This window comes from Condylura cristata, unplaced genomic scaffold (genome assembly GCF_000260355.1).
Source record: "Condylura cristata isolate star-nosed mole 26May11 unplaced genomic scaffold, ConCri1.0 scaffold00023, whole genome shotgun sequence".
Lineage (NCBI taxonomy): Eukaryota > Metazoa > Chordata > Mammalia > Eulipotyphla > Talpidae > Condylura > Condylura cristata.
The window spans coordinates 7,056,461-7,078,620 of record NW_004567124.1 but is presented as its reverse complement, the minus strand read 5'-3'; the positions used below and the strand labels follow the sequence as shown (position 1 = coordinate 7,078,620).

At 49.9% G+C, this 22,160-nt stretch overlaps 2 protein-coding genes across 3 annotated transcripts; one reads left to right on the top strand and one right to left on the bottom strand.

The window, feature by feature from the left end:
• Positions 1-1,029: 1,029 nt before the first annotated feature.
• SLC51B (solute carrier family 51, beta subunit) lies at positions 1,030-3,747 on the top strand. The gene is made up of 3 exons (XM_004687516.1): positions 1,030-1,105; positions 2,131-2,221; positions 3,570-3,747. The coding sequence occupies exons 1-3, from the start codon at positions 1,030-1,032 to the stop codon at positions 3,745-3,747; spliced, it is 345 nt and encodes a 114-aa protein (XP_004687573.1).
• An 83-nt stretch (positions 3,748-3,830) lies between these two features.
• On the bottom strand, positions 3,831-20,735 carry RASL12 (RAS-like, family 12). Of its 2 annotated transcripts, none has more exons than XM_012728480.1 (5): positions 20,710-20,735; positions 14,150-14,206; positions 9,038-9,111; positions 8,155-8,345; positions 3,831-5,655 (listed from the first exon to the last, which is right to left on the bottom strand). In XM_012728480.1, exons 1-5 carry the CDS (start codon positions 20,729-20,731, stop codon positions 5,280-5,282), a joined length of 720 nt encoding a protein of 239 aa, XP_012583934.1. In that variant the 5' UTR covers positions 20,732-20,735; the 3' UTR covers positions 3,831-5,279. The 2 variants fall into 2 exon arrangements, with proteins under 2 accessions (XP_012583934.1, XP_004687733.1); XM_004687676.2 differs by lacking the exon at positions 20,710-20,735 and adding an exon at positions 16,136-16,425.
• Between the last annotated feature and the right edge of the window lie 1,425 nt (positions 20,736-22,160).

Sequence of the window (22,160 nt, the reverse complement as noted above, 5' to 3'; positions counted from 1 at the left end):
GTATGTAATACAGAAGTATTTATGGAGGGGGGAGATTTCTTTTTACCTTCTAGGTTCTTTGCCTGCTCTATTAGTAATATTAACATAAATCAGGGGGAAAAACAAATCAAATTTTGTATGTGTCGATGTGGACCTGGAAAAATAACCAGAGAATTTTCTTTTTGTATCCAAAAAGAACTGAGGAAAAAAAGGAGGTTTGAGTCTACAGATTGGTAGAGAAATATTAAGGTCTGTCTTTATAGCCCCTTGGGCCCTAAACTCCTTCTCTGGTGATCAGGATGACTTCTACCCTTCCATTACAGGGAGGGTGCTTTCACAAGGAGAATTTATTCACCTCCTGCTTCAAGGACAAAGAGGTGTCACAGTGTTCTGTTTGCACCAACTGTTTCTTAAGTCTAGTTCAAAAAAGTCAATCAACAAATTGGCATACTTGGGGGCAGCCTTCTCTGAACCCCTTCAAGTTGTAAGTGAATATCCCAGGTGTCTTGGGCCCACCCACCTGCCTAAGAGTCAGTTTAGTTAGGACGTTTCCCTCCATACTCTCCTGTCTGTGGTTATGGGAAGTCTGCAAATGTTGCAGAGGCCTTAGGCCAATGTGACTGACTAATCCAGGCATTGCTGCATCTGAGAGCCGACAGAAAGCCACCACCTTTCTTAGAAGGTGCTCCAGACTGAAGTTGGAGGGGGAACCTAAGATCATATCCATCTTGTTTCCTCAGCGCATTCAGAGTCTCTGTATGCAATGATCTCTGCCTTTCCAGGCCCCGTCTGTTCCTGAGTTAGGGCTGTTTTGGTTCTGTGACGTTGGGTTCAAGGGGAATGGGTTTTGGCAGGGGCTGGGAGAAGTCATGCTGGGATGGAATAATCCAGTTATACCTTCTGATTTGTTTCCAGGGATCTTCAGAACTTTCCTCAAAAGCCAGAAATCAGTAGCCCTGGAGGGCTGCTGGAAGTGAAGGGGTCTAAGGACTTCGTTGTCAGAAAAGTACCCTCACTAGGACCAAGAGCATGAGCCACAGTGAGACGATCATGGAAGCCGCAGCTGGCACTGAGGTGCCCCAGGAACTGCTGGAAGAAATGCTTTGGGTCTTTCGGGTACAAGACGGTAAGTGGCGGGAATTGTGTATGTGTCTGTGTTTTCTCAACTGAAAGAGCAGACTCTGGCTGAAGCCCCTGACCCAAACTCCTCCTCCAGTTCCTGAGGCACTGAGGGTGGGAGTAAGGGGTTTGGGAGGACTAGGCTCAGAATCCAGAAGGGTCTGGCTGGACCACACCCTCCTTTTCTCAGGACGTGATCATTAATTTACTCCTCCTTCCAATCATTTAGGAATATTTATTAAGTTCCTCCTAGGAGGATCATCATGAGCCACAATGAGATGATTATGGATAAGTCAGCTTCTGTGTGCCAGTGAAATTATAGTAGTGAATAAAACACAAACACCTTAGCTCTCGTGGAGAAAGAAAATAAACAAGATAAAAAAAGGAAAATGCATAGCACGTTGGTGATGATCAATAAGGAGAAAACTTAAGCAGGAAAAAGGGGATAGAAGTGTGGATGAGAGTAGGTAAAGGGGTCAGGAAAGGCCTCATGAATGTGAGCTGAAAATAAAGGTTTGCAGGAGGGAGAGGAATGCACCATGCAGATTAATTGGGGGGTGCGAGGTGGGGGAGAACATTCCTGATGGAAGGAACAGTAAATGCAAAAGCTCTGAGGTCATTTTGGTAACGTATAGCTGACTCTTGATTACCTAAATTCAGATCAGCCTTTCCTATATTATCAGGGAGTGAATAATCCTTCCTCTCCTTGCATTGCATAGAGCCAGCTCTCTGAAGACTTGGATGTCTACCTGACCCACCTCTTCACCCCTCTTCCCCACTATTGCAAACTGCAGTGCTGCCCCCCATTAGCTTAGGTCTTTTCCAGAGCAGAGATGGTCTCCCCCTCTTCCTAACACTGAAATTCCCAGGCCAGGAAGCTTGTCTTACCCTTAGAGTCTCTCTCTAGTGTCTGGTCCACAGGAGGGGACAGTTGATGTAGCGGGCAGTATCCAAGCCCAAACCCCAACTGTCAGCAGGCCTAAGGGGCACCCAGCCTCTCCTCAAAACTCTGTCCTGTGTGTCCCTCCCCAGCGGCTCCGTGGAATTATTCCATCCTTGTTCTGATGTTCTTGGTAGTCACAATAAGCATCGTCCTCCTGGGGTGGAGCATCCGACAAAACAGGTGAGGCGTTGATTAGAATGGTCTCTGGAGGGTGGGGGTCCTCTCCTTCCAAGGGAAATCTAGAAAGGGGTCATCTGGGGGCTTTTGCTCTCCATCCTTTGGGACGGCACAGGACCCAGGGTCCCTTGAGAACCCACAGCTCTTGGGAAACCAGCAACTACCACCAGTTACCAGCCTGGGCCCTGGCCAACAAGCAGGACAGCCTAGCATTTTGCAGGGGTAGATTCCCTGCCTCTGGAGGTCACACAGACCTGGCTCAAATCCCAACTCTTCCACTCACTTGCTGGGCAAGACACTGCATACCTCGCAATCAGATGGGGTGGTAACTAATTCCTTCCTTCTCAGACTGTGGGGAGTCTAGTGGTTCTACCAAGCACCCTAGGGCAGAGTTAAGGATGCTATTAGAGGGAAAGCCTTGTCCCGCTCCAAACCCAATGCAGACCTCCTGAGATCCGTGGAGGCTCCTAGAGTAATTTTAGCATCTTTATAATGACAGTACTCTTTGATCTTGGATAGGCCACAAAGTCACCTCGAAGAAAACACAGGCTCTGCTCTGAAAGTGGGGTCCATAGTAGTGGGCAAGACAGATTCAGTCCTGGCCTTGTGGAAACTACATATGGGAGATGGTTGTGGGCGGACGGTCAGCATGGGATGGAGGTGTAGTGGGAAAATGGGTGGGATTGGGTCCTTTGGGGCAAAGAGAGAGAAGGATGGACTGAGGAGCCTTTCAGACAAGAGGTAGTGTGCATCAAGGTCAAGGAAGGAGGAGGAGGGTCTGTGCAGTTGTGGAGACTCACCTGAGCCTCTGTGCCACCAGTGTGTGCACATGGGATACAAGACTGGCATGCATAAGCTGATCTGACGAAGTGCCTAGAGGAAGGAGGTTAGTTAGGAATTTATTGCTGTGGTTTGTCAGGATGGAGAAAGGATGGTGGTGGCGTGCGGTGAGGGGGGTGACAAGAACCTGCTCTCAGTAGGATGACTGATCTGAAATAGAAAAATTGTGGTTAGGTGACAAGACACAGGGCTCAGAGTCGTGAGACTTAAATGTATGTGGCAGGTATGTGCTTTTTTGGCCTCTTTGAACTGAATTTCCTCACCTGTAAGGGGAGTAGTAGAAGTATTAGTTCAGTTCACCAGTGGCAAAGATGCTTGGTTGAGTCCATGCTCCAGCAAGTGTAGGTTGTTTTTCTGCCAAAAAAAACACCAAACCATCTCTATTTTCTTCCCCAACTGTTCCTTACCAGATTTTCCCCCTTAAGACCCCTATCCAATTTGGGGGACCCAGTTCTGTCCTAACTACTCAGTACAGGGAATTCATGCTCAAGAGTGTTCTCTCTCTTCTCAGAAATAAAAAGATGATGCGACCGGAAAAACAAACTCCAAAAGTTCCATGCTCGGATGAAGCAGACACCAAAGATAACAATAGCCAGAACCTCGTGACAGAAACTTTGCTGTCAGCAAAACCCAAAGAGAGCAACGTGTCATCTATTTCCCTTCCAGAGCCACAAGAATTTGAAAGCTAGCGCCCCCATGTGACTAGATGAATGAACTGCAGTCAAACGAAAATTCTGTTATGAAAACAAAATCTTTTTATTAAAATGCTTCTGGGAGTGGGCAGTTGGAATTGCAAGTTTGTTCAGTTGGTGGTGGTCCTCACACAAGCAGCTTGAAATAACAGCACAAAATCCACAGCTGGCCTGTGGGTCAGGAGGCCTGACCAGGATTCCTCATGTGGTTTTGAGGACTCCACAGCTTCCCTCCGCCTCAACCTCTCCATCTATAGAATGAGTCTGAAGTCTGGGTGAAGATGTGTTTCACTCCAAGCTCTTGCAACTGCTGAGAGGGGAAGGCTCAGGATTCTGGGCTCAGAACCCCCTTCTTGTCTTGCTTCTTCCTCCCACCAGACCTCTCTCCTTTACTTGCTCATCTGCTGACGGCTCATGAGAGACTCCCTTTGGGCCACAGGCCCTGGTGATAAATAGAGTTAGGAAGTGGTAGTGCTCCCTGCCTCTAAAAACCTTCCATCCCTTGCTAATCATGGCACCCCAAGGGAGGGACGTGATCTTCACTCTGAGCCACAGTGTTGTGGTATAGGCTGAGGTGGCAATCTCAAATAATTTAGGTGGAAATTTGATTTATGAATCAAAAATGCTTTAGGTTCTATCTTACAACAGTATATTTTGGACATGCAGACCCAGTAGCAAGGGTACTGGATCCTCCAGGACCAGACTACAAATTAGTAGTCACAAAATAGTGCCCACTGGGTATCTGACACTAAGTTCCCTGGAGTCCTGGGAAGTTATCTCCAGAGAGAACAACTCTGTTGGCAGTGTTCTTCTTTTAACTTAAGGAGGCTGGTCCTAAGAGTCTGTAGACTGAGTCCTTAATTTAAGGTGGGGAAATACGGGACCACTGCCTCTGGTGAAAAGCTCTAGAGTGTCCCTCCACTGGGCCACCTCCAGCCACCTTCCCTTTACCTTCATCTCGTGGCAAAGTACAGGAAATAGGCCTCTCTGGCACTTTGCTTCTGACCAGTGGCTTATTTTGGATTTTGCTTGGATAAACTGTCAGGTCTGCTGGTCACAGGCCTTGTCTGGGGCTTATGTGAAGTCAGGCAGTACCCATTCTGTATCAGGGGGCTGTAGGCCCTCAGGGCTGCCCCTCTGGCAAGATGGCCTATGGCTACATTTCTGCAGGCCCTTTTGGCCACATCTGGCCTGGCTGTAGCTGACTCGGGAAGAGGTGACTTCATCCTTCTTAAGGCTGGCGCCCAGTCTCTGGGTTCCAGCAGTGGCTGTTTCCCTCCAAGGTCAGGGAATGCAATGGTTACCAGGGAAACCAGACCTTGGAGGGAATATGAGCAGTATGCCAGCCTACCCCTCCAGCTCCCTCAGTGAACTGGGTGTCAGGACACTCACTGCTTGCTGCTGGAGGGGTCAGGTGTCCACCAGGGGGATAGTTATTGTTCCATCAGTGGGAAAGTCAGTGGCAAAAAGTCATTCTGTGTCCTGCAGCACTGCCCGAGCGCCGAGCCGGGGGTCCCAAGGAAGGGCCCTCAGAAGATCTTGAAGCCCTTCAGCAGGGTCAGAGTTGGCGCCTTGCGTTTGCTTTGGGCCCGGGAAGACTTCACGGTGACCAGCTTGGCCTGGGCCACAGCAGGCATCTCCTTCAGACTGACTGTGGAGAGCGTGTTGAAGGTGCAGCTGGCCAGCCCGTGCCTGGCGGTGAGCGGGGCCTGGTGGGGCAGGGCCCTCTCCTCAGTGATGAAGAGGGACCGGGTCAGGGGGCTCTTCTCCAGCTCCCGCCGGGCCTCCCGCACTGCCTCGTGGAAGACGTGCTGCACGTGCTCGAAGTCCAGGCAGGCAGAGACCTCGAAAAAAGGGCACTTGAACCTGCCTGCTAAGGCCGCGCCCTCTGCCTCAGTGACCTGCCTGGTGGGGAAGCAGGGCGAGAAGGGTCAGGCACATGCATCCAAGTCAGGCTGGCCTGGGCTACCCCGGGTCCCCACGTAACTCACTCAGTGATTAGGGCTCATTGTCATCTCTCTGAGGTGCAGTTTTCTCAGTAAAATGGGATGACATTTGCCTCTCAGAGTTGTGAAAAGCATTAAGAACAACAATTTGTGTCAAGTGCACAATACCTAGCACAGAGTCAGTGCCCACAATGGTGTCTGATGTCACCAAAGCCAGAAGCTGGCCAAAGCCCCCATGCTAGCCCTGTCTGTGGGCAGAGAAGCCCCATTTCTCCTCTATTCCGATGTTGGTCCCTGGCACAGGAAAGGAGTCACCCTCAGCCTTGTCTTGTGGGATCAGCGCTAGTGAAAGGCAGTGGTCTGAGCTGAAGAGTGAGAGACCACAGGGTCTACAGAGGCATGGAGGGCTGAGGAGACTCGGAACACCTGTGCTGGCAGGGCTCTCAGGGTTCGTGGGGGTTTTGTCTGCCTGCCCAGGAAGGGGCAGAGAGAAAAAGGGTGACAACATTCTATGGGTGGGGAGGAAAAGCAGAGAGGGAGTAGACCATGCCCAGCTTGGTCTTATACCGTCTCCCCTGATGGTGGGATTGAATATTGATCAACAGGAAGGTCCTGGAAGCTTTTGACCTGAAAGCCGCAAGAATCCAGGTGAGAGGAAAAATAAGTCTAACTCTTGAGTATGTCAGAAGAAGGAAGGCACGGGGCCTCAAATACCTGTCCAAATTTCCAGTGACTAAATCCCACTGCTAAGTGGTCCCACCTCCCACTCCTGCCATGGCTGAGGACAGTGGCATTGCGCTTGGGGTAAGAGCGGATGAGGGTGGGCGCTTGTGGGAAAGGGGAAACTGGCAGGTGCTGGGGTTGGGGGTGGGTGGGCTAGCTGTCCCAGGAGTATCAAGAAGAGAGAGTCCCTAGGATTTACAGGGTTGAGGATAAGCATCTAATCCACTCCCCACGCAGGCTGGTGTTCTATCTGTGAGTTCCTGATGAGCCCCAATTGAAATAATAGCTGGTATCATTTAATTTTATGATGAGCTTTAACCTGCAACTCTGTCATTGTGAGGCTTGAATATGAATTTTCAGAAACAAGGACCCTCGTATGCATGCACGTGTGTGAATAGGCGACACAGACATGAAATAATGTTTTTTTTTTCTAATTTTGTTGCAGTCTAGTGATAATTTTTTCAGTGGTATGGGAACCACTGCTCTCGTCCACATTTTATCCTCTAGCTGCAAAGCACTCACTAACACTCTACTGAAAGTTAGATGTATTGTACCCAGTGCATCCTGATCTAGTAGCCTTGGGACATCATCAAAGAAAGAAGTGAGGATAAATCGTCCTGACTTCTTCTTAAAGGATGCTGCTGCTGTGTTTGAGGCCCATAATCTTTGTTATTTTCTCCTAAACCAATTTTATACAATCCATTTGGCAAAGATTAGGATCAAAACAGTGGTCTAGAGTTTTTCCTCATATCAAAACCATGCTTATTCACAATCAACACCTCTGACCCCGCTCCTTGGCTCTGCAGGCTCTGTGATTCCTCCCAGACCACCTTTTGGCTGCCTCATTGCCTGGAACATGTTTGGGTCTGGAGGCTTGACAGCCTGTGAAGTCCCCTACTGTTGCCTTAAGGAGACAGCACCCTCCTTTTCCTACTACCCATCTGACCTGTTCTATACCAAGCACCTATACTTGATAATACCAATCAACAGGCCCTTAGGGCTTGGGGGTGCAGGAGTGACTGGCTGACCCTAAACAGAAAGGCACCAACAAAAGACTGGTGAAAGGGGCCACACCTTGTGAGTGGACTGGCCAATAGATGGCCAGTGCAATTACTCATCGGGTGGAAAGACCAAAGTCTCTAATGCCTCAAGGGCCAGGCAGGCAACCTGAATGTGTGGTCACCATGGAGGTAAGAAGTGCGGCGTTGTGAGGCCTGTGGTCACCTGGTGAAAGCATGCCCTGTCTAGTAGGTAACACTGCTGGCCGAGTAAAATATGGCTGCAGACTCAGTGATAACCTGCCCTTTGGCCCAGTCTGTGACTTCTGACTCAGACTCAACCCTTGTAGAAGAATCTGCCCAATGGTGGGGGTGAGGAGGAAAGGCATGTTTGGGAGAGGTGAGAGCTGATTGCACCAGAGCCAGTCACCTAACCCAAAGAGCCTATCACAGCCTCTCCCCAGAATAGGAACTGGCTGAATCACCAGCCAGCTGCAGGGAGTGGGAAGGCAAGGCCATGGAAGCAGTGGCCTCTGTTCTGAATTTGGGGTCCAGCCCCAGTGTGGTCCAGATGCCCTGCGCTCTGTCCTTGGCTGGTGGGAAGACCACATCACTATACCCTTACGCCACATCTCTTTTAAATGTGGGCGATTACTATGCTTCCTGAAGATGACACTGGGCCTTTTCAAATGAGATGACTCAACTCCTAGACAGGGAACAAACTGCCCAGTGCTCACCTGTACTGTGCCATGTCCAACTTGTTGCCCAGAAGCAGCGCCGGGTAGCTGCGCTGTGTCTCCTTGGCGTGCAGAGCGAGCATCTCCAGGTAGCTGCTGCTGCCTTCAAAGCTCTGGCGGCTGTCGACGCTGTACACCACCAAGAAGGCGTGGGCCCAGTTCAGGTAGCGCTCACAGTTCCTGGGAGTGTCCTGGGGGCAAAAGGGGAAGCCCAGGTCAAGGGAAGAGCAGGTCAGGGTGAAGGTCTTCACCTGTGTGGCTCCATCTTACCTCCCCACCCCTCCTGTCTTTGTACATTGTTCCCCACGTTGCCCTTTTCAAAGGGGCACTTGAGTGTGGACTTGGCTTGCTGTGAAAGGAGACATTGTGTCATGAGCCTCCCTCCTACCACCCTGCCAGAGACTTGGAGACCTTGGCCTCTAGGGCATGAAGCCAAGGCTCTGGCATGGCCCCTACAGAGATCTGACTGTCCCTGAGCACCCCTGGCTTTGAGCTGGGTGCATGGTGCCTCTTTGGCTTCTGAGAATAACTGGCATCCAGTCTTGGCAGAGGGGTGTCGAAGCTAGAAGGGATATGTGTATGTGGGTGGGGGGACTTGGGCCGCCGGAGCCTCTATAAACGTGTGCGTGCACCTGTCTTTGTGTGTGCAGAAGCATGAAGCCCTAGAGCACAGGATGCCAGAGATGATGCCAGCAATCACTAGGTCTCCCCAGACCCCTCACTCCCTACTTTGACAAATGAAGAGATTCAGGTCCAGAGAGGTTAGCACCTCATTCAGGGACTCAAAGCAAACTAGGACATGCGTTCCCATCTAAGGGGCCCAGAACTTTTCAGGAGGCTGCATTGCTTCTCAGCTCTTAATGGGCCATGAGGGTAATATTACCGGGTCTGCAGTGTCCATGACCCTCAGGTGGACAGGCTGGTGGTCCACGGTCTCCTCGGAGCTGTAGGTGTCCTCTGCAACACAGACAGCCAGCTAGGTCAGAGGCAGCCTGGGTCACTGGGTTGATGGGGCTGAGGCTGAGTTCTCCTCTGCTGGATGCCTGTGTGGCCCTGCAGAATCTGTTCCAGGGCTGGCTGACCTGGGACCACTGTTGAGGCCTTGGCTCTCATTCACTGGGAGGACATGGACAGGACTTCCTACTGAGTTGCTGCTCTACCTGTCAGGCTCAGAGCATCAACAGTCACTTGTAGACCACGCCACAGGGACTGTGCTGTGGGTCTGCCCACCAAGCCGCAGGACAGGGTATGAGGCTCACAGTGAGCAGCGGAGGCCTCATTTGATGCCCTGCAGCCCCCACATCCCCGTGCTTCCGTACCCCCTTCCCTCTGATCACAGTACTTGGCCTCCAAGATCTCCAGGACAATCCCCAGTCAGAGAAGAGATGGGAAAAGAGAAGTGCACAAGATGAAGGGTTGGGGGTGGCGGGGGAGGTCAGGCCCCATCTAGAAGTCCTGGAAAGTATTTACAGGTAATCCTTGTCAAAATATCAGTAGAGGAGTCTAGTGTCGTTGAAAGAGTTCGGTGGGAGATGTGGAATCAAAGTCTACTATAGCTACTTTTCAGCTGTGTGACGTGGCCAAGTTATTTCAGCTCCCCAAGGTTCTGCATCTTCCATTGAAAATGGGGATCTTATGATAACCATTTGCTATGATAACGTTGCTAACAGTTGCTGTGCCTCTGGTACAGGCCAGAGGTGCAGGGGAGGTGAGAGGCTTCACCAGAGACAGTGGGGAGCAGAACAGGCAGATCTACGAAGTACACTGCTGAGGGGAGCAGCGGGCGGGCCAGGAGAGGTCTGCTGCGCCATGTGGGTCACCTCGGGGGCAAGTGGGGATCGAACTCGCACTGAAGCAGCTGTGGCCAGCTTGCAGTGTTGCGTCCTAACCCTTTGCGCCACCAGGGAGGGCCTGCTAACAGTTTTTAAGCTTCTACTCTGTGCCAGGCACTGTGTTACATGCACATTCCCGCATAGCCCACCGGCTGCATGAGGACTGGAGGGTGCCAAGCCTGGGGCCTGCCCACCATAGCACCTCGTTTTCTACTGTTTTGTTTTTTTTTCATAGCACCTGGTTTTATAGGACAAGTGGGGGCCATGACATTGTAGACACAAGGCCCAGACCAGGTTCACATTCCTGGCTGCTTTTTTTTTTTTTTAACTTTTTATTTTGAAATAATTTTAGACTCATGTAGAAGTTACAAAATAGTACAGACAGTTCCTGTGTACCCTCCCTTCAGCTCCTCCCAATGTTAACACCTTACATAACCAAAGTACAATGATCAAAACCAGGAAACTGACATCCTTACCATATTATGGAGTAAGCTGCTGACCTCATTTGGATTTCATGAGTTTTTACTTCTTTTATACTCCCACCCTCCCTCCTCTTTTTCTCTCTCCCTTCTTTCCTTCTTCTTCTTTCTTAAAATCAGTTCTTATGCCCTTGAACCTGAGAAAGCAGCAAACAGCCAGGTATGCAAAGAGGATCTCACAGCCATACTAGCATCACCTACCTACCCCCAAGCTGCCCCGGACCCCTAGGCCTTTACCTGGGCACCGCTGTGGCCAGAGAGGAAGACATTTCTGGTCAGAACCGACCCTCTCTGCCTTCCTGGCAGCAGTTCTATGAGAAGAGCACCCCCAACCCTGGCTGAATTCAGTCCCACACATCTCTCTAAGGGCCACTGGCAGCCAAGCCAGGCCTGGATATCTTCCAGGTCCTCTAGCAGCCAGTAGGAATCACAGACAGCTCCCATCCCAGCCTGCTCTGAGGGCTTGGATAAATAGCTGCTCTTATTCACAGACAGAAAAAAAATCTAATGGAAAATATGTCCCAAATGTTTAACTATATTTGGTCCAAGAAGAGCTACCCCAGTTGCCTACATCTCGTTCAGATTTGTCTTTATTTTCCTGCCAGTGTTGTTTGATGTGCGCATCCTTTTAGGCTTACCACAGCCTCCTGTCCCCCAAACAGGCCCAGCCAAAGGAAAAATATTAGCTCAGCCTTGATATCCAGTAGTCCTTCACAGCATTGCTGTTAGCCCCACTGTAGAGAGATCGGGGAGGTGGGGCCAGAGGAGGGGGGAACTCATCCTCCGTCACACAGCAACTGCTACTATCCTTAGCATAGAAGGAACTGGAACTCGGATGGTTAGGCTAGGCTGCCTTTCCACAGGGACCCCTCCCAGGCTCTGCTCCCCTTTAATGCTGACAGAATATACCTTTCCTATGTATTATTGTTTATAGTAATAATAATTTTTAAAGAGCACCAAAGGAGTTCTTTGGTGTATAAAATGGTGCTTGTGTTGTCAGTGGAGCAGGAAGGAGAGAAGAGAGCTGAGAAGAGCCATCCTTCTGTCTGGGTAAAGTGGGCAAGATCCCCCAGCCTCTCTGTGACAAGAAGCTGTTCCAGGGACACCCACCCTGAGGTGCTCAGCACAGGTACAGAGTCTCTCAGCTCCTACCAGCTGGCACAGTCACGACCCCTAACAAGGCATAATTGAGACAGGCCACAGTCTACCAGCCCATCTGCCAGATTGGGAAACTGTTGCTGAGGGAACTCAGTGCCACACAGGTCTCTGACCCCAGGCTCTCCACACATAGGTTGCCTTTAGTGGACAGCATTAGGAATGGTGCTCTGTCTTCCATTTTTTGAGGTTCTGCATGATCTTAGGCAGATCATGGGGGCCTCTATGCTGCAGTTTCTCTATCTGTATGTTGGAATGACAATAGGAGCTCTTCTTCAAAGGGTAATCCTAAAACCCAGATTCAAGCTCATGGTTAAGAGCATCTATGGTGGGCTGCGTGCCTGCTCGGAATGGGAACATATAACACAGGTATCCACCCTCGAGAGGCTTCCCTTGAGCTCAAGCTCTTGGAAGACCTTTGCAAAGGGCCAAACACTGCTTTATCTATATGGCTACTTTCTCCACAGAAGGAAAAGCTCTAGGCCCTCAGTCCTGCTATTGCTGAAACTAGTGTTCAGATAGCAAGACAGAACTCCCAAAGATTGGCACTGGCCTCCCAGAGCACCTGAGGAGAGAGTGTCTGGCCCTTGTTTCAGTTCACAGGTCCTCAGGGTGGAGTGAGAGACCAGAGGCTGAGGTGACTAACCACTGCAGGGCTGGGTCCCCCCACCACCCCAGACAGTCTGACTATGCATTCCACTACCAGGCAGAGCTCCAAAATTACTTAATCAGGAAGCTCAAACCACCACAGTTGTAGGGTCCTCTGGTGGGACTCCATGTAAGAGGATGGATGAGGGGCAGGGAAGATGAGAGAACAGAGGCAGGTTGCCAGAAAAAATACAGAATGCCCATTTAAATTGAATATCAGATAAAGAATGAACAATTTTCAGTTCAAAGAGGCCCTATGCGATATTTGAGCTAGGCAGAATCTTTCTTTTGAGGCATCATTTTTGGGAATCTTCATTTCCTCCCTCCCTCCACTCTTCTGTCCCTCCACTCCAGCTGACTGCCTATTCTAGTCCCTCTCACCAACTTCCCCCGCCAGCACACACAACTCATTGTGTCTCACTTTCTGGAGCGTTGATCAAATAGGCTCTCCTCAGACCTGCTGTCTGACCTTGACCAGAAGCCTCAGTTCCAAAAAGGTTGTGTCGAAGCACGGGTGGTGGTACCAAACCCCTTAGGGGCTACCTGTGAGTGACTTGCCCTGTGCCCCTGAGGTAACTGGGGGCTCCCATTACTTCCTCTGTTTGGTAGCCTGGGGGCTCTATTTAAGATTTTCTTGGAAGAGAGCATTCTGCTACTTCAAGAAAAAGTTCTAATCCCTGGGATTCGACCCTCCAGCCTGCACTGAGGAGCTGTCGGGGCCCAGGGCCAAGGGGCTCATTCCTCAGGGGTCATGGAGGGACCCCATCAGAGGCCTGCTGCAGAGCACGCTGTGTTGTGGAGGATTCCAAGCTGTGCCCCAGAGCCCTAGGCTTCCTGCAAGGGTCCTGAGGATCCCACAAATCCTTACTCAATTCTTATGAATAGAAAAAAATAATCCAAGACTGCAACCCTCATTTGCTAAAGACTAAGAACATCCGGATATCCCATTTTTCTCAGTGGACAGTTTACAACAAACACATGTGATAAATGTGAACTTTAAGTTATATTTATGTTAATAAAATTCTGCTTTCATTTGTTTTCGATATTGAGTTTCTATGTCAGAGGTTGTTTGAAGAATGGGTACTGTGGCTAAAGATAATTTTCAGAAAGGCTGATCTGATTAATCTGAGGGATTCTCAGTCACCATAGATGGAAAACCCAATTGAGGCAGATGGATAAGAAAGAAGTGAATATGCTTTGAGGTGTTACTGTGTGTCAAGTACTATAGGCTTGGCCATTTACATGTGTATTGCTTTAATTCTCATACTAATTCTCTGAAATAGGTATTTTTATGCCCATTTACAGACAAGGAAATGGAAGCTCAGAGAGGCGAGGTGACTACTTCAGATTGCACAGCTAATACATGGCAGAGCCAGGCTTCAAAGTCAGCTCTGACTGGTACCAAAGCATCCCTTTTCCTGAAAGGGCTAAAAAACAAGACTGCTTTTTCATGTGGCTCACAGAGTTAGCTTAAAAGATCAGAAGCCAGTAACACTAGAGACTTTCCCAAATGACTGGCTGGCTTTTCTGGAAAAGTATACTGAGTACATCTTGAAGAACATCACTTGAGGGATGTGAACAATTCTGATTTTTTTCTGTTTAATTTTTTTTTAAGTCTCATCATATATCATATCTTAGGGAAAATCAGCCTCTCTCAGTTCTCTGAACTAGGCCAACCCCCAAGTTTGTCTGGGTAAGCTGTGGAAGGGTATACTTCTGGCACTTAAAATATTTTGCTCCATGAACTGAGTCATCCTGGTGGTAGCTCCCCACCCCTCACCCCCCAAGATGTGCAGTCCTGGGTCCTCTAGGTGTGTAGTATAGGTAGACGAGGGGATTTCCAAATGGGGAACAGCAGGAGGGGGGGCAGTGGTTCCTTACCCAAGTTGGGGTCATATTCGCTGATAAACCTCCTGGTCAGAAACTTCACAGTGAGGGCTGCAAGAAGCAGAGAGAAGATGGCTCAGTCTCCCTTGCCTTGTCTGCCTGCAGGAACCTTCTCCTCTTGTCTTAGGGAGGCTGTGTCTAGCTTCTGTGCCCCATCACTGACACAAACTGGCACTCTGGAGGAGTGAGGCCAGGGAGCTGAGGGGTGGGTTTGAGTAGCTCAGAAGTCAGAATTATGGAAAGCCATGTTCCTCCAGTTCCACTGTAGGATTTTGTTATCATTATTTTTGTTGTTGTTATTATTAACAGCAAGGAAACCTGAAGGGTGCTTGTGAAGGTCATATTTCAGTGGTCAGAGTCCAGGCAATCAGTTACCTTAAGGTCAGCTTGGTGAGATCGCAAATGAAGACATCCCTCACCCTGGGCAAGTTCATAAAGATTCTGAAACCTGGGGCACTTGTTCCAGCTTTGAATAGATACCAAAGAGAGAGTTAGCAGAGTTAGCCAGTAGGTAATCCTGAGGTTGGCCTGAACCCCCAAGTGCCTGGAGTTCTAGAACAGTTCTCCACATCTTAAGTCTCCCTTAAGTCCAGGGACACCTACACTCTTTGTGGGTATCTTGCAGAATGTATATCTCTAACATGGAAGTTCTCCCCAGTTGAAATGCATTCACAGGACCAATTTTGCTCAGAATTTCACCACATAAAGTCAATGGCCAGCCAGCTAATTACATTGGACTCTTAAAAAGTAATGCGATACTTTAAAGAAAATCCTTAAAATTCTTTCCCAGGATTCCTACCAGTGTCAGTTTGCAAACTAATTCCCAGGGAAGACAGATTTTAAAATTTAAATTCCTTCATTTGTGTATAAGTCACTGACTAAACTGTGTATAGTCACTGACTAAACTGTGTATAGTCACTGACTAAACTGTGCCAGAGACACAGCTAACAATTTGAATTTCAAAAAAGAAAGGGCAAAGCTTTTCTGTAGGAAACCATGATCAGTGCCCCCTCTGTGAGCCAGGGGGCTATTTCAAAAGTGGAGAGTAGATCCCCAGTGACTTTCAAAGGACACTCCGGGGAAGGACATGCATAGCTGAGTCCTTGGTGGCTGCACACTAATGGCTTAAATTGGAAACCAGCCAGTGGAAGATCCCCTCTCTGCTCTCCCACTGTCAGCTGCCTGGGAATGCCAGTAGCCCCTGGGCCCTTTTTCTGCGTCCTAATCTAAGTTGACACCTTAACCCACTCCTTCCTGAGCTCCAGTGGGTAAGAGCTGACACAGAGTGGTGAAGGCAGAGCTCAGTGTTCATAGAAATGATCTCAACGGAGACCCCAAATCCTGGTTCAAGGACAAGTCCCAGCCACCTGGAACCATAGTCCAAAGTGTTTCCAGAAAAATCAAGGGAGGGAGCTGACTGAAAACAAATACATTTGATAAGAATGCAGGCTTTGTTCCAGAATCCCAGCTAATTGAGATGGGGAGTGGGTAGTGCACCCCACCCCCATCCCAGCAGCCAGTGACTGCTACCAGGGCCTCTTGGGACCATGGGTTCCCTCACCCTCCGTCTAAAACAGGGAGTAGCAAGGCTGCAACTAAGCTAATAGGGGTCCTGGACTGGGAATCAGCGCCTAACAGGTAAGTACCTTTGGCGCCAGCCACCATGGCTCACTGCTAGTCTCAGGGAGAGGATCTGGGGGGTGGAGGTCGACTGCGAAAGAGCATCAGCCAGGGACTGGGAGACACAGACACCACCAGAGGAGAGACAGTTGTGGTCACAGACCAGAGGAGCACCGCAGCGGAGAGCCAAGCAATGGAAAAACGAAGGCAAAGTCTAGCACGGTGTCTTGCCCAACTTACCTGAGTGCAGGGAGCCCCCCAAAGCCAGCGGAAGAGCCTGCCTGCAATCTACAACCCCAGCTTCTTCCACCTGCATCCCGTCTGTGGGTTCCCTTCCCTCCAGCCCTCAGCCCTACTCACCGGACTTGCCCACCCCGCGGCGCCCCAGGATGACCAGGTTGACCTCGAGGGGTGCGCTCTGCGGCCCGCTGCCAGCGCGGGGTTTCCCGAACACTGAGGACATGGCGACGCTGCGGCGGGGCACACAGGCTCGCCGCTGGTCGAAGGGCCCCGAGCAGAGCGCCACCAACCCCCGCCCGTCGGGGCCCTCCGGAGCGAGGCCCCGGCTCCTCTGCACTCAAGGTGCGATACCGGGGTGATTCGCGCCCCAGGCCCAGCGCCGAGACCCGAGTGGGCTGCGTCCCTGTGGCCGGCGGGCCCGGCTGGGAGGTGGGGCCGCGAGAGCCCGGCGGGCGGGGCTGCTCCGAGCACCGCCAAACTCCTTGTAAGGACTGCAGGAGCCCCCCGCCGGGCAAGCTCCCTGCGCTCCCCGCCAGGAGAAAGCTTGGGCCGGTCGTGCCCCCCAACCGTCAGGCTGGGCTTCAAGGACTAGGGAGCCTACAAGTCTATCTGGAGGGCCCCAAGTCCCGGACAGGGGAGGACCAGGACTGGAGAGAGGAAGCCAACAAGAAAATACGGCCACTGCAGCACAGTTTCAATCCCTTGCCGGTAAGAGGTGGGGGTGGAGGGCCTCCATGGCTCAGCGGACCTCTCCTGTCTCGCCGGTTGCTCCCCTCAGCAGTGTACTTCAGTACATCTGACTGTTCTGCTCCCCACTGCCTGTGGTGAATCCTCTCACCTCCTCTCACGCCACCCTATCTATTTATGCTCTTGTGTGCATAAATAAATAAATATTTAAAAAAAGAAAAGAAAAGAAAATTCACCAGACCCTTTGTTCCATTCAGCTGGCCTGCTTCCTCCTCCAGGAAGTCTGCCTGGTTGAGCTGCACACTCTGTTCATTCTTTAGGTCAAAGCCAGCTTAGCCTTGACACTCTGCATCAAGATATCTAATCCGTCTGTATTACTATTTCTCCCTAGTGAAAGCCTATAAATTGCATGGTTTTTGTAGACTAATGTGAAAATGGAACGTTTTATCTATTCTAAAACCTGGCGCTCCCTCCTGCTTATCATGATTCTGGGATGGTTGGGGGAGCCTGGCAGGGGTGATCTACATTCCCTCTGGGAGCCAGGGTAAATCTAGTCATGCTGGAGACGGGGCAAAGGGCCCATAGGGAATCCGGACACAGGATCTAGTGTCAGCTCTTCCATTGGGTGACCTTCAGCAAATCACCTCATTCTTGTGTCCCCATCTATAAAACTAAAGGAAAGGGAAGAGGAAAATCAACCCCAAATTCCTCGGACCTAATAGAGAGTGATAGTGATAGAATCAGCCTTGGGCTCCAGGCCTAAGTACGTCCTAGAACCTCAGGGATCTCTTTTGGAACACATTCCAGGCTAAAATGGGGAAAGGCATAGGGGTCTCAGAGCCCCTCACAACCCTTCCCTCTCCAACCTTAAGCCCCTCTCCATACCTCTGCCAATCTAATGACCCACATATATGCAGAAACCATAAAAACTCAGGTGGGAGGGGGGTTGAGAGAGCCATTCCAGAACTCGATGTTAATAACTCCACCAAGAATGAAATTTTCCAGGACAGGACATGAATATTTACTCAACCTAACTGTATTTCTGGGAGATCATAGTACTCCAGCTGTGTTTGGTGGTGGGAGGAAATTGTCTAGGTTACACCCTCAGGTTACAGTCACTCAATGGGTTTTCCTTTGAGTTGTGGGAGAAGAGAAATTGGGAGCCAAGTCCAGCTATATATTTGATCTGGCCACAGTCCTGTGAGGACCTACTGGTTCTGGTTGGTGTCTATGGGGGACAGAACCAGTCTCATGGAAGGACTGCTAGAGAGAAAGCAAGAATTGGACCTCACAGGCCCAATCAGGTATAAACCTGGGTTCTGCACCTTACCTGTTTGTGTGGTACTGGGAGAGTGATTTTACTGATCTTAACTCTGACTAGCCTGTCAGTGGGAGCTGGGAGAGGAGGGCTCCTGCTCAGTATGAAGGTGAGCTCAGATTGTATGAGCTGTCCATAGTTGGAAGGGACTCTCTTTGGAGGAAGTAAGCCCCCCAACATTAAGACAACCAAGATGGAGAGTGACTTCAAGGTTGTAGAAGAGATTCCATGATGATCTGCAAGATAGGACAAGAAGGCTCTTAATTCCCTTCTACTTCAGAATTATTTGGATTGGTTGCCAACTGGCTACCCAGGATCTCAGCTCACTACCCAAAGTCTTCTTTTCAGGGGGTCCAGAAGAAAGTATTGACCTCATAACTGTGATCAGTCCCTCCCCCCATCCTCAGTCTCATCTGAGCTGTTTGTCCAGCATCCAGAGTACCCCTTGTGGACTAGAAAGGCCTTCAGAATCAGTTACTGTGAATCCCTGTAATTAGCAACATTGCCCTTCTGGACATCAGTTCCTCATCTTTAAAACAGGAATAATAATAAGGTCTAGATAACATGCAAGAGGCCCACCAGAGCCCAGTCCATAGTCCAAAAATGCAAATGATATTTCCCTTCCCCTGTACATAAATAGCACACACTTCTCACCCATCTACCAAGACGCCACAATTGTTTAGTAACCAGAACTTTGGGTACTTCAGGTCAAGATAAAGGCTATTCTGTTGAAGTAAGCAGCCCAATTCTCCTTACTACCCACCCCCCAAACCTGTCACCTTCACGGTTCTTATAGCAGAGTCTCAAGCCCTTAAAATACAGAGAATATGGGACCTGACTAAGAAATAGGCATACAGCAGGTGCTCAATAGCTGTTTCTGGAGGGAACAAGTTGAGCATGCACAGGTGTAAGCAGGCAGGACCTGTGATGCCCCGCAAAGCCACACATCATGCTAAGCCTTTGGGTCTCCTTGGCAATGTCACTACATTCCCTGGAACCACATGATAACTACCTCTGTAACCGGTGGTCCCCAGGAAAACCTATTTAGAATAGGCAATTTGGGGGTTCAGGGAACACTTCTATAGTTGTTTGGTGATAAATTCAGGTGTCAAAGCTAAAAGGAACACTAGAAAGCAGACCCACATTTCATTTACAGATAAGAACTGCGGTCCAGAAAGGTTGGGTAGACTTTGCAAGTCAGGAATGGTACCAGCATCAGAGCCCAGCAGGAATCCTGACTCCTGGTCCAGTGGTCTTCCATTTTCATGTCCAGGCAACTTTTATTACTCCTTATTACTACTCTCTAAGCAGAAACACCACCATACATGACAAAGAGCAGCACCTCCCCACCCCACCCCAGGGCAGAGGTCATGTCTTTTCCATCAGATTGGATTCTCTCCTGGAACAGTGGTTGTTTCTTCTTTATTAGACTGGGGACTGCTACTTAGTTAGGAACCAGAAATGCACTTTATAGATAGATCCCTTAACTCATGCTCTCTGCAGATAGAGATGAACAAGGCTGGATGTGTGCTCTGTCTAGAAAGATGCTAAGAGTCAGACACAGGGCTCCATTTCCTGCCCTGCCCCCAACCTCACACAGTGTGGTGAGTGCAAAGTGGAGAGGGAAGTTAGTTGGTGCAGGGTCGGGCAGGGCCTGGGAACTCTGTGGGCTGCCCATAGCCAGTATATTTCCTTGTCCTTTCCAAGTCCCAGAGGGACACTCACTGTCGGAGAGGAAGAAACTCATTAGCTGCAGACAACATCCCACCAGGGTCTCAGAAGCAGGGCCAAAGAGTTGAGTTGAGGATTAGCCTGAGAACCATGACCCCTCACCAGAGATGACCCCTCCCCACTGCCTGGCTGCTGGGGTGGGAGCTGGATGTGTGCACTAGCCAGGCCCAGTTCACTTGCCAGGGCCAAAGCTGAGAAAAAAATGGGCCCGGGTGCCAGCTTCAGTCAAGGGGGCTTCACTGTCTCCCCCAGGTAGGGATTCCATCTAGTTGTGCTTGTCAGTTACTAAGTGCTTGGAACAAGTCATTTGGGAGGGAACTGAAGCCACCTGGTGTCAGACCCTCCCTTCCTAAAGTCTATCCCACAGCTTGAGCCTGATGGGAGGAGCTCGAGCCTAATGGGAGGCAGCTGTTTCCTTCCTGAGACTAGGTCAGAGCAGGTTAGGAGGGCAGGTGGACTGGGACATAACCAAGGAAAAGCTCATGGCTTCTGCAGGCCTTCTTTGTCCAGGTGTGAAATGAGAACAGTTTCTGTCTCCAAAGACCCCTAGTAAGGACAGGTCATAAATGGGCACGGCAGAGTCACTTTCCTCCAAGAGGGGGACTGTCATGCCTGCTGTACAGATGTTCCAGGTCCTCTCAGCCAATGTCTGATCTCAGAGAAACAAAGAAGTTGGCAGAGGGCCTGGGATAGTATTTATGGGGACTCCTGCCTACCCTCTCCATCTCTTTCCTCCTCCTCTTCCTGTCTAGTCCCTGGGGCAGAGTATCCAGGATATTTCTAGCTGCCTTCTTCAGGCCTCTGGCTTCCCAGGCCCCACATTGGTCCCCACATCCCAGCCCTGCTGTAATGGAATGAACTGGGTGGGAGTTCCCTGGCAGGGGAGACACATTTGTGAATGCAGATGTATACATGATAATGTGTGCATGAGTGTGTCCCTAGGATGGAGAGAACTCACCCTCCAACTCTGGCTTTGTCATTGTGTTCTCATTCATCCTCCAGAAGAACGGTGGTGATCGACTAGCCCTGGGCCTCTCCACCTGCACAATGAAGTGACAAGAAAAGAAAATCATTATGCTCCCTTCCACCTGCTACTGTAGGGCCCTAGTCTAAGCTATTCACCTCGGAAATTTCTGTGAAGATGGAAAAGTGTTCTGGGGTGGGCAGCAGAAAGCTCGGGCCTGTCTGCACCAGGCTACCTGGTTCCCCTGGAAATTCTCATTCCCAACCTCCAACCTTCACTGTAAAAGAAGGGGTTGTACCACATGAGCCTCCAGTTCCTTCTGGGACCTCCTGACACCAGGTGACTGCCCAACATTTATAGCATGGAGAGGTGGCAGAATGCAGTAGCTAGGGACAGAGGCTCAGATTGGCTGCATGACTGTCCTAGTTCTACTACTCTATGGTTATGTGACCTTGGGCATGTAACTAGACATCTTGGTGACTAGGTCTCTTCATCTGTGAAAGGGTGGCATAATAATATCTAAACAGTGTTACTATAATCAAAAAAGGATAACACCTATGAAGGATAACAACAGTATCTACTCACAAGATAGTTGGATTATAGGAGTTAAAGTGCTTATCCACATGGTGCAATTCAAGTGTTAACACGTTTACTTCAAGAAAACTTTCTCCTTCCCATCTGCATATAGTGCCCTCAGCAGCCCCACTTTTCTTTTCCAAAGGTCTGGATCTACACTGCAATGAAGGATCTTGGCAACTGGAACATAGACATTAGCTTTCCAGCCCACCCCAAGTCAGGAAGCCCTTGGGCATTCAGAGTTTACTGGATGCTCACCTGTTGCCCTCCCATTTTTAAAGGGAAAGAAGATATTGAATGAGCTGTGTCTGGGGCAGATACCCAGACCAATTTAGAACCCAGCTGTGGACGCTGGTCCCTTCTCTTTGTTCCATCTCTGCCGCTACTTCCAATGGCCAAGTAATAGTGCCCACTCCCTGCCCCTGCCAGTCGGTAGATGCAGTGGGCTAGGCATTAATCCTGTCCTGGCCCCTTCCCAGCTGAATGATCTTGGATAAGTCATGTAAAGCCTCATTCCAAACACTACAGCTAGTGTCCTAATATATAACATAGGTGCTGTTACTGGTCCCAATTTGAGGGAAAAAAAAAAAAGGGGGCCAGATTTAGGGTACTTAAGGTGTATACATTTGGCTCAGTGCAGGTATTCTATGGGCTCATTTTGTAAGCTGTCCTCACAGTAGTTGACCACCAGCAGGTGATCAGTATACGGTCACTATTACCACTATTTTTCATTCGGAAGCGAGTGACCCAGCAGGTCTCCAATGCCCTCTGGTCGAGTGGCCATCCAGCCTGTCGGCCACCACATCACATGAGCGGTACTATCTTTAGAAAGGGAGATATTTATAGCCCCCGGGGAAGGTTTATCCCCC